The 11,548-nt window shown below is 51.3% G+C and overlaps 1 protein-coding gene across 1 annotated transcript; it reads left to right on the top strand.

Annotated features, from left to right (window-relative positions):
* The first annotated feature begins 2,324 nt into the window (after positions 1–2,324).
* On the top strand, positions 2,325–8,679 carry LOC138684843 (lymphocyte antigen 6E). The gene is made up of 3 exons (XM_069780167.1): positions 2,325–2,484; positions 6,581–6,700; positions 7,856–8,679. The coding sequence occupies exons 1-3, from the start codon at positions 2,433–2,435 to the stop codon at positions 8,062–8,064; spliced, it is 381 nt and encodes a 126-aa protein (XP_069636268.1). The 5' UTR covers positions 2,325–2,432; the 3' UTR covers positions 8,065–8,679.
* The last annotated feature ends 2,869 nt before the right edge of the window (positions 8,680–11,548 follow it).

The following is an 11,548-nucleotide window of genomic DNA, read 5'->3' as shown; positions in this document are numbered from 1 at the left end:
GATTGCTGCACCTATCTCTGCTACCCTTCTCCCTTGACCCGTGAAGGCAGCTGCCATACTCTTCATTTCCTGATTTTAAAACTAGCCATTCCTCCCCATCATGCAAGCAAACCTTGAAATATTTACTCTAGCACCAGTTTGCTTTATGATCCAGCTGCTTCCTTATCTCCTTTTCTCTTAAGCATGTTTTTGTACCTGTGTCTACTTTTCCCCAGCACAGAACACATTCCTGTTGCTGGACATTACCTCTGCTGCCTTTCTTTCCGCCTCCCTCTTCTTGTGAAGAGACATTCTTTTGCTTTGCAGTCACAGTATGAAGCCAACGGTTCAACAAAGCCCTCCAACAAACCCCAAACTTGCAAGAAGAGTCTGGAGCATTCGGTGTGGTGTTTTGCTGCGTGTTGGTCTAGAACAGAAAGCCCTGCCATCAGAGTTGCTGTGTATGAGCTTTGAAGTCTGCTGTCCCACACCGCAGCCTCGGTGAGGAGGTGGGAGACATGGGCTTAGACCAGCAAGCTTTCAGAAGGGCTTTCTTACCTGGCGCATCTTTCACCATAGCAAACTGGTCCCCAGTCACTCTGCTCACCTCTTCTGTTTGCAGCATCCCGTAATTAATACTGTCCCCACCCAGCCATTTCAGTAGTATTGGGATGACTCCAGATCCTGTGGTGAGTTGTGTCCTGTGTGACTCTTAGGTCCTCTCTCTTCCTTCCTGGCAGCAGGCAGGTCCTCTCCAGGAAATAGTGGAACTGGTAATGTTAAATTTGGGGGGGGAGGGGGAGGGAGAAAACCAGAAAGCTGTAGGCCCTTCTGTACTTCTCGTGGGGATGAAGGAGTCTACAAGACATGGAAGGAACAGGAGAGCTGAAGCTATGCCTTCCTGATACCCAGAAATTAAATCTCAGGTGCTGCACCTCAAAGTTGAGATAAATGCTGTGAAATTGCTCACATGTAGGCTACAAAAAAACAGACTGACTCCTACAGGCACAACCTGAACTCAGTCTGTATGAGACAGGGGTCTTGTGAGTGTATCTGAACTACAGTTGCTCAGGCTACCACAAAGCTGAAACTTCCCAGTTTTTTAGCGTTTGATTTGTAAACCAGAGAATGAAACAGTGCCAGCAGCCCGTTCCAGTGGAAGATATTAGACCACAGAAACACATTGCTCGCAGTCAGTTCCTGCTAGAATAACTGGCAATGACAAATAAAAATGAGCCATAGGAGAGAAAAGGGAAGTGGGGATTTGCAGGCACGGTTTTGTTTGCCAAGTAGAGAACTCAGAATGCATTCTGACAAGACAGGAGCTGGAATTTCTTCTGACAGATGCATTTGCCAGGAAATGCTGATTCTGCAGAATTAAACCCATCTGTGGCATACAGAGTTTGTCAAACCTGCTTGCTTCTTGCTACCTCACCAGCCATCTCCTCCATTCCCAGGCTTCCTTGACAGTCAGCTTCACAGGGTCCCTCCCCCAGTGCCCTCCCTGCAGCTCATTTCTTAGACGACTTAGCTATTTCTGTGAGACATACTGAACCTGGGCCACTCCAAGAAACCTTTCTGGGGGACTGTCCTGCGCTCTGAAGGCCCACCCTGGCAAGCAGCCCAGGCTGTCCCGTGCCACCCCAGCTGCTGGGCCCTTGTACCTTCAAGCTTCCCAACCCTGTATGTCTAATCCCATTAGGCTCTGGTAAACGGCTAGGGAAGTTGGTTGCTTGGGTCTTGCATGGGGGCTGTGCATGTGGAGGGGTTATGCATGAAGAAGGGTGTCATGCAGAAGAGGGGTGTCATGCATACAGGGGTCTTGTGCATTCAGGGGTTCTTGTACGCAGGAGATCCGTGCACGAAGGGAGTCCTGCACACAGGCGTTTGCACATGCAGGGCATGGGTACGTATAGGGTGGTTGTGAATGTATGGGGGTGGGGTGTGTTCTCAGGGGATCTGTGAATGAAGATGCATGGAGGAGGGGAGGGAGGCACGAACGCAGCAGGTCCTCTGGATGAAGGGAGCCGTGGATGCAGGGGGTTGCACTTGGAAAAGGCTGTGCAGGAGCGGCGTCCGGCATGCAGGCAGCCCTCCTACTCCCATCTCTTCCCTCAGGGAAATTAGAGAGGACCCGAAAGGGGGATGGAAAAAACACTTGAGGCAGGGCCGGGGAGAGAGCTGGCTCTGCTCCCGGGTGGCTCTAAGCCCCCTCAGCGGGCCAAGCGCTAGCAAGCACAGGCGCCACACAGACTATCCCCTTCCCCGGCCCCGGCTCTCCGGAGCGGGGAAACGAAACCAGGCGGGGCCGGGGTAGGCGGTGGGGGAAGGCGGTGCGGGGCAGGGGCCGGCCCGCGGGGCGGGGCCGCTGGCCTTTCCCCACCCCCGGCGCTCGGCCCTGCCGCCAACCTTGTGCGCAGCCAGCCGCCCTGCGCATCTCCGCTGGCCCCACCATGAAGGCGCTCCTGTTCGCTGTGCTGGCTGCGGTGCTGTGCGTGGAGAGAGGTAAGGGGGGGGTGGGTGGGTGGTGGGGGGGATGCTCCCGCCACCACCATCTCTCCCCGAGGTCCTCCAGTCCTTCCCCAGCCCTGGGTTTGGGAGCAAATTGCGGGGGGAGGGGTGTGCTGCGTCTTGCAGGGTGAGCTCTGGAAGTTGGAGGTTTGCGGGGGGGTGAGGGTTGCAAAGGGGCTGGGGGGGGGGGGGGGCAGAGCTGAGCCGTGCTGGGATTTTGCGCGGGGTGTGTGGGGGGTGTCTTTCCAAGACCTGCCTCGCAGCAGTGTCCCTCTTGAAGCAGGAACTTCAGGGCTTCCGTGCCTGTATGTATAGGTATGCATCTCCAGCTGTGCATGTAGATATTTTGGAGCTTTTCCCAGCTGCAGCTCGAACAAAGACGAGGGCCGGCTCCGCTCCCCCTTTTCGGTGCAGCGAGCCGGGATAACGGCGCCGAAATGGGCTGAGATGCAGCCGAGGGGGAAGGAGGGTGGAGGGGAGATGGAGCCCAGCCCCGGCAATGGCTGATGGAGCAAAGTCCGGGCAGAGCCACTCGTGATCCTGGCTCCTGCACCCCCCCCTTCCTACCCCCCCAGCATCCTTCGGGGTAGGCTGCGGTGGCCAACGTGTGGGGAGATGACCCCCAAGGGACCATGCCCTGTAGAGCGCATCTTGGGGCTGCCACCGAAGCTGGGGAGAACGTGCTTCCTCTTGCTGGGCATTAAACTGCAAGTTGTCCAAGTCGCAGGGGCTGCAATCCCCGCCTTCCCAATGACTCCATTCCTGACTATCCAAACTCCATGGGGCCGTGCAAAACCCCATATTGTTTCCATATGTCGATGCTTGGAGAAGCCAAACAAAGAGCAAACAGGAGAGTTCTGGGCCCTCTGAGCTCCTGCTCAGGAAACATGGGCCCTTCTTGTTTCCCGAGGAGACCGGCAAGAAGAAACTAGTTGTTTGCTGCCCTTCCCGTGCCCCCCTCCCCATGGAGTCCGGGAAGCAACTGGAAATTCAAGTGTTGGGTCTCTGTCAGAACCCAACTGTCATGTGCTCGGTTCCAGGTGGGAGGATGGGCTGCCCAGGCCAAGGCAGTAAGGGGTTTCACTTCCACTCCCCCAAAAAAAACCCCTTTCAGCTTTAAAGTAAGTTCTTAGCCAGGCAAAAGGGCAGCTTTATCCCCAAAGGCTTCCAGCAAAAGCAGGGAGTCTTTTGCAGAAAAGCTTTACCCCCCTGCTCAAAGTGCCCTGAAGATCTTGCATATGGTGTGTAAGGTTCTTGTCTAAGAGCAATGGAAAAGGAAAGAGCGTTCGGCATAGGGACCAAATGGAAGAGCTGCCGAAGCAACAGCATTTGTCAACTGTGCTGCTGAGCTTCAGAGCGGGTTTTCAAAGGCTTTTTTTTTTTCTTTCCCCTGCATTGCTCTTGACAAGAATGGCTTCAGCCTCTTATCTGAGGAATTCCCCCAAATGATCGGCTCTGTTTTGGGAGCTCTTTGTTCCTCCGAGGAGCCGAGCAGCAAACAAATAAACACATAAATTCTTCCTGTGGAAGAACACTGCATTTTCTGGTGAAAACGAGGCTTCCCTTTTGCATTGTTCAGTCTTGGGCTTTTTTTTTTTTTTTCTTCTTTCTTCTTTTTTTGTAGCCTTGAGCTCCAACTCTTTGCTCTGTCTCCAGCTGCATCAAATAATTCTGCCACCCCTCTTGTGCCTTTTATCTAAAACACTCAGCCTGCTTGCTCTCTTAACTCTGCAGTGGGTTATTTAGTTTTCTGCTTTGCTGGGGCAGAAAGTGGCACTAGCTATTACTGCGCATTTCCTCTCTTAAACTACATTGAAAGACTTGCCTCTCCTGGAAAGATTTTGTCTATATTAAGACAAGGGGTAATAGGTAGGTGTGACACAGAAAAACATGGGGACAGGTAGGAGATGCTGTGGTAGGAGCACAGATTTAGTCACGTGGCAGAGAATTTCATGCCTAAAGGCACTTTTATGTGCATGTACAAATATTTCTCATGTGTTTGTATCTGGAACCTCTAAGCCTGAATGAATAGGACTGCACCACTCGACTCCTGCGTTCAGCATAGTGAGCAAATACATATGGGGACATACGTCCTGCCATAATGCACACAAGAAACCTGTAATCCACTTCATTCCTGGTTGCAGAAGGTTCCTGTGAAATGGGATGAGTCAGTTTGCCTCCTCACTTTGCCCTCAGGGTGGTTGCAAGGAGAAGGGTTTGTGCCAGGTCACCTGAGAGTTGAGAGCAGAAACGTGCTGGGAAAAAGGGAGCAGGAGAGAGCTGGGCTTCACTCAGAGGTTCCAGACTGAGTTTTGGCCAAGCCATGGAAATGCTCTGAGGGCTCGGCAAGGGACAATTAGCAGGCTGTAGACTCGATGGCTGGCTCCTCCTCCCCTTCTCCTAGATCCCAAGGCAGGGTCCACTGATGAATCTCTCCTGGGGCTGTAAACTCAACTGGTGGCCCTGTAATCCTGGGTGCTGCACGTAGGTTGTGGCTGCTGGGTTGGCATGCTCGGGTAACTCGGTTTTGTTGCAAGGATCATGGGGAGACTGAATGAGACAGTCCAGGAAATTCTTGCTTAGAGGGTTGTGGGGTTGGCTTCGTCTCCAAAGCAGAGTCGTTTGGCCGCCCCGATGTGACATTCAGGATCGCCCACTAACCTGCTTTAGTCTGTTTCCCTGAGATTAGGTTTTTGTTTTCTTTCCCTGCTTTGGCCATGGCTACTCAAAAGTCATGCCTCTGGAAACAATTGTTATTTTTTCCCCAATTTTCTTGTAAAAAGCTTTTTTTTTTTCCTGAGAGAAACAGGATTGAGAAGAACCTCAAGAGGTCATGCAGTCCCATGGCAGAGTGGGACAGCTGCTGAACAGTATTTGTTCAATTTATTTTTTAAAATACTCCATAACAGGGACTGCTGAGCCTCAGCAAGCTCTCCCAGGGCTTCACCGACTTCACCTCCTTAGGATAATCTGTTTGTGGTGGGGCTGAAAGACGTAGGAGCAGGAATGATGCTGCCTTGCACTTCCCACCCTGCACCAGCCCCCACTCTGGTTTGTATCCTGTAAACGCAGAAAAGAAAGGCAGTACCTCATGGAAAGGCTTGCTTTCTTGAGTGCTCAAAAGTCAGAGGCCGTGAAACATCGGGAACAGACCTCATCTGTCTGCATATGTAGGTCAACAGTTGCAGTGTGGATGTGATGTTCTTGTATGTAAAATACAGAGAAGATCATCCGTCCACTGCAAAGTGCCTATGTCCCTGCTGAGTCACTGGTCCAGGCTGTTTCTGCAACCATTTCCCACCACTGAATGCTATTTTCCAATCTTTCCTCTTTCTTGGGCAGATCTGAAGGATGAGGGAGGGGAGCCAGCTGGTGCAGTCCATCCTTCTGGGGTAGGATAAACCATTTTAGGGGACCTGCCGTGGAGGAAGGCATGCTTTTTTTTGCTCTCCCCCTGCTCCAGATTAAAAACGTTGGTTGCATATGCTGCCCTCATAGTGCTATGACTCCCTGGGTAGTGGGACAGTGCAAATCCTTGCAGGTCTTGCTGCAACGCTGGTCTTGCTCTAGCTGAGAAATTGTTTCCACCACACGCGCTAGCTCAAGCATAGCCTGAGCTTTGTGCCCTGCTGCCAAAGGCAGGTCACAGAAAGCTCGAACCCATGGTCACGCCTGGACCATTTCCCATCAGCGTCCACAGTAGCTGAGCTGAATAAGCCCAAATCTTGGGCTTGAGGTTGCAAGCCTGAACTTGCCTCCATTGTTTAGTTTCAAGTTGGCAGCTGTAGCTTGAACCCGCTTTTGGGGCAAACGGGAGGATGCCATAAAGTACGAGGTTGACCTGTGGTTGTATTGAGGCTTTAGCTGACAGCTGATCCCTCCAAGAGCTTGAAATGTATTCCTTATGCTTGAACCCATCACTTGTTCAATTTTTGTTGGGAAAAAAAAAAATCTATCGCAGATCGATACAGCCGAAATAGCAAGCGTGGCTGTGGCCAGGAGTGGTGCGTGCCATGTGTCAGAGGTGGGGACGGCCAAGCGAAGAGGTCTTCTCGCCAGCTCCTAACCGAGGTGTGCCTTTCCCTTGCAGCCCACACGCTCGTCTGCTTTTCGTGCTCGGATGCATCCTCCAACTGGGCCTGCCTGACGCCTGTCAAGTGCGGGGAGAACGAAAACCACTGCGTGACGACGTATGTCGGAGTGGGAATCGGTGAGTGGTGACAGGACCTTCCTCTGCCCCTCTTGGCTGCTCTCCTGGGTCACCTGCCGAGCGGCAGGAAGGCTTTCCTTCCTTCGGCTGGAAAAAGGGGAAAGTTCTGCTTCCCAGCTGAGAGCCGGACCATCGCGAGGGAATTTTTACAAGGGACGTGCTGCCAGACGGAGTCACGTTAAAGCCCACGTGCCTGCACCGATGCCGGGAGTCCAAGGGGAATTTGGGGGTGGGGGCGGGGAGGTTGCTGATGAATAAGTGAAAGTGTGGAGGATGCTGCAGGCTTCCTCTGTAGGAAGCCCCGGGGTTGCCTTTCCTGCTTTTGCCCTGTGGTCAGGCGGTTCATCCCCGAGTCCCACCTTTGCTTCTTCGCTCTCCATGGACGAGGTGGGGTTGCCAGGAAGGGAGATTTGTGGGTTTCCTCCCTAAGTGCCAGGAAAGATCGGGGATGGGGGGGGCGGTTCTGTGCTTCCCAGCTGCTGCTTTTAGGGAAGCAGGCTGCTCTGGCAGGTCTCCTGGCATCATTGCAGTGCCCAGCCTGGCTTGCCTTGCTCTCTCTTACAGGAGGGAGGGCTGTTGCACGCCCGAGTTGCAGGGTCCACAGTGTGGGCGGGTCGTGCGTGCACAAACGGAGGCTGGGAGCTTTTATAAACCTGCCGTTCTTAGCACGGTGCTAATGGTTTCCTATTTCCCGCTGCTAAATGTGCGCGGTGCCTCTCTCGCGGCCGATGCTTGAAACGCAGACTTTGCTCACAAGCGCTTCCCTTGGTGCTCCCTATGCCCCATGCTCTCTGTCTCGCATGAGGAGTCCCAGGGTCAAGCTTGAGTGGGATTTCTGAGATTCTTCACGGGAGCCGTTGCGGCCAAGCTTTGGCCGACAGCGTGGAAGGGGTGTCCCTGGGGTGTTGCTTGGTCTCTAGGGTCTGTGTGGGAGGTTATCACGGGTGTTCCGTGAAACGTGTGGGCTGGCTGAGATTGCTGCCGCAGCCTGATGCCGAGAAGCACTCTCCATGCCACCTGTGACTCTTCGGCTATTTCAGTACTGTTATTTCCTTTGCAGAACAGGTGATCAGAAAGCTGAGAAACATTCTAAAGCTGTCTCTTTTTGCTTTTCTTCCTTTCCCCCCCCCCCCCCCCGCCCCAACCTAAATTCAGGCAGCAAGTCTGGCCAGTCCATCTCCAAAGGATGCTCTCCCATTTGCCCCAGCGCTGGGATTAACCTCGGCATAGCGGCTGCCTCCGTTTACTGCTGCGACTCCTTCCTCTGCAACATCAGCGGTTCCAGCAGCATGAAAGCCAGCTACGCAGTCCTGGCCTTGGGGGTCCTTGTTAGCTTCATCTATGTCCTCAGGGCTCGCGAGTGATGGGGCTGGCCGAGGAAGAGCCGTCTTCCACGGGCCGTCGCGGGTCTCATTAGCCAATATCTTCTCTGTCGCTGTCTGCAAGGAGATCCTCTACTTCTCAGCAGGCTTCCAAGATGGTTATTTCCCAGACTTTATGCTCTTCCAGCATCGGAGACCTGGGCAGTTTGGCCAAGCTGTTCTCCTCCTTCTGTGGACATACCCCATTGCACTCTCACACCTCCTTGGCAAAGGTGGATCGTTTTGGAAGGGTTTCTGCTTTTATACCTAATACCCCCCCCCTCGTTTCTAAGGTTGGTTAAAACAAGGCTGGGACTCGCCAAGAACCGATTAATCCCAGACACCACCCGGTCAAGCGTTCAGACGTTCCTGCCTCTCACCTCCGTGGAGGTGCCTGGCACCGGCGTGCTCCAGCACATGGGTGGCCCCGGCATCGGGAATGCATGACCCGAAGGGAGACACATTCCCAGCCCCTTGCAGCTGCAGTCTCTTTTTATAAACCCGTTTCGTTTCTTCTGATCCTGGGCTGACTTTTCTGGAAAACAAATGACATGTACCTTGTCCTTCCGAGCTCTGTAAGTGCCAGACCTGAATAAACATGCTCCTGTTGTTACCTGAGATGGGACGTGTGCTGTGTGTGTTTCCTTGCTCCAGACAGAGAGATTAGAAACGGCTGTTATGGAAAACCCAAATACTATGCCTGGCACGAGGGCCTCTTACCCTCTCAAGCGGCTTTTGAGTCCTTCATCTCAGCATTCCTTCCAGCTCACCTCTGAGCAGCAAGTCCATCTCCTCCCTGTTGCTGTCCTTTCTAATAAACACCTCTGGGCCACCTTGTTTCACCTCTCTTGGAAATCACCTTTTCCAGGTGCATTTTAGTGAAAAATGCCAGTTATTGGGGTCTTGAGTCAACCCCATTACTCCTAATGGAGCAAGCGCACTGGGAACAGGACCTCTAAAAATTAGTCTGCATGTTACAAAGACTCGGTGCCTCGATCTCCCTACTTTGGACTTGTGATGGTGATACACAATAACATCGATACCTAAATAATCCAGGGCAACAGGTCTGTTTGCAAAATTTAGTGAAGTCAGAGGCAAAGATATCAATACTCAGATCTGTAGGTTCAACCTGCAATCCCTGGCTGATGGTGCACGTGGACTGCAGAAGGTGACTTCACCACCAAACCTGCCACTCCTGCTGTCCCACAGATCCCAGGATCTTCCCAGGTCTTTTGGCAGTGTTGCTTCTGGAAGTTCTCAGCCATCCCATGGGAGGAGTTGTGTCCTCCTGCCATCTCTGCGTTTGTGCTGGTTTCCTACCTGCTTTGCCTACCTGTGGACCTGCTAGACAAAACAAGCCAAAATTGAGCCTTAAACCGTCAGGTGAAATCTTGCTGTCGCTTCCACTGATTGATCAGAGGTGCAGTGGGCTTTTTTTCTCTTCTAGCAGCAAAAATCAGGTGTAGTATTGGCACTCTTTAACCATGCCCTCCTTGTATGTGGTTCTCCTGTTTTGTGTCAAAAAAACAACCTCTCAAAAAAGCCTCTCAAGCTGCACACACTGTTCAATTATACCTCTGTCCCACTTAAATAAGCGTTAAACGGCTTCTTTTGAAAGATGGTGTGCAGATGTATAGAAATATTTGCAACAAAAGTGGTTACACGTTTTTTCCTCTGCCTTCTCCCTGTCTTTTAATTAAAATGACACATGCTAATGACAACCTTTGCAACAGGAGGGACTGGTCATCGTGATGTGACCTGCAATTAGGTGATGAGTTTGGTAAGAACGCATTGCTTGTCTCCTTGGTCCTCAGATGTGCCTTCCTCCGGTTAATGCATCCTCCCTCACCTGCTGGGACCACAGGGCTCGAGGTGCGCCACACCTCTGCTATGCACAGATAGCACAGGGAAAACTGGGGAAAAAATTGCTAGAAATGGGGTGAATATTCCCAAGCTTCCCTGTGCCTGAGCCTTCCTCCCAAGAGGTTTAGAAACCTCGTTTGCAGGGTTAATTTGTTCCTCGCCACTTGCTGTGAGTAGATGCTCTAGTGAGACCCAGGCAGCACCCAGAGTACTCTACCTTGCAACTAATGGGGCTGTAACTCTTTTCTATCCACCTGGTTAAAGGTATCTTGGTTTTGGACTCAAATTACCCTCACACCACCTCTGCTGTGAGCAAAGAGCTAAACTTAAAAGCCATCAGCACAGCTGTGTCCCTAATGCCTGTTCATGCCTTTCCGAGGCTCTTGAGGATGCCACACTGGACAACCCCATGGGCTGAAGCTACGAGCAGGGTTACGAGACCCGGTTGCCTCCTGCAATGGCCATCCCCTTCCTATCGCAGCATTTCGGAGTTTGCTGGTGCCAAGGACTCGATTATGCAAGGGAACGAGGGCTGGCAGGGAGAGCATTCGGCAGGCTACTTACCCTATACAAATAGCAAGTTATATTAACGGTATTGCCAGGGGACAGATCTGAAGGTCACTTCACACGTGTTCTTGAGCCTATAGATAATGAATAGATTGCATATGGAGATTTTTTTTTTCGCTTCACTCTCTTTTTGTCTTTCTGTCCTCCTCATGTGCTATATTCCTGTACACTTAGTATATGGAAGAAGAGATATTTGCAGTTTTTCCTTTTGAACACGTGGCAAAAATCTCTTTGATAGATATATGTATATTTGAGAGAGAGGGAGGGTGTGACAGCTTGTCAAATGCAAGAGATGTTATTCAACAGTTTAATCCCAAGCATCATATGATCAGTTCTGCCAACTCTCACAATTTCTGGTCCTACTATAGATTATTTTTTTTTTGCCCCCAAATCCCCAGCACCAGAAATCATGTGAACCTCAGCTGTCATAGAGCCCAGGAGTGAAAGGCCTGAAAATGTGCAGCTGTAGTAATTAAAAACATTAATAGTAATAAGAAAATAAATAGCAAGAACCCAGCATTTACAGAGCATTAAAACTAGTGGCTTGTTAAACCACATGCCTGCTTTGGAACTTGAGGGCCATGGTGGGACAGCCTTTAAGTGCTTTGAACGTGTTTACTTGGACTGTGGAATTAGAGATCGAAATCTCAGCAGAAAACTCAGATCTTCACCTTTTCTGACAAGGCGAGAGGTTATGAGGGGAGGCAGCTTTCCTCCGCATAAAATATCCCGGAACAGTTTTCACTGGAAAATAAGAAAAGCTTAAGTCAAATACCTGCCCTTTTTGGAGCATGCTAATGAGAAAATGGTTTCTGTGCTTCCATCCTGGAAATGGCTGTATTTCAACAGCAGCTGCTGCTGTCTACCACTATGCCAGTGTCGCAAGGGCTCTCATTTTTGTGTATTGTCTGTATGTACGCGCTCAAAGCTTACTGCGGCGCCAGCCCTTTCCACCCAGGTTCACTTGGTTTGCTGTTTGCTGAAAAGGAGGACTTAAAAATGAACAAAGTTCTTCCAACCGTTTTTGAGATTTTTTTTTTTTTGCAAAAGGGCAAAA

This window comes from Haliaeetus albicilla, chromosome 3 (assembly GCF_947461875.1).
Source record: "Haliaeetus albicilla chromosome 3, bHalAlb1.1, whole genome shotgun sequence".
NCBI classification, from domain to species: domain Eukaryota; kingdom Metazoa; phylum Chordata; class Aves; order Accipitriformes; family Accipitridae; genus Haliaeetus; species Haliaeetus albicilla.
This window is presented reverse-complemented; position numbering and strand designations above follow the sequence as displayed.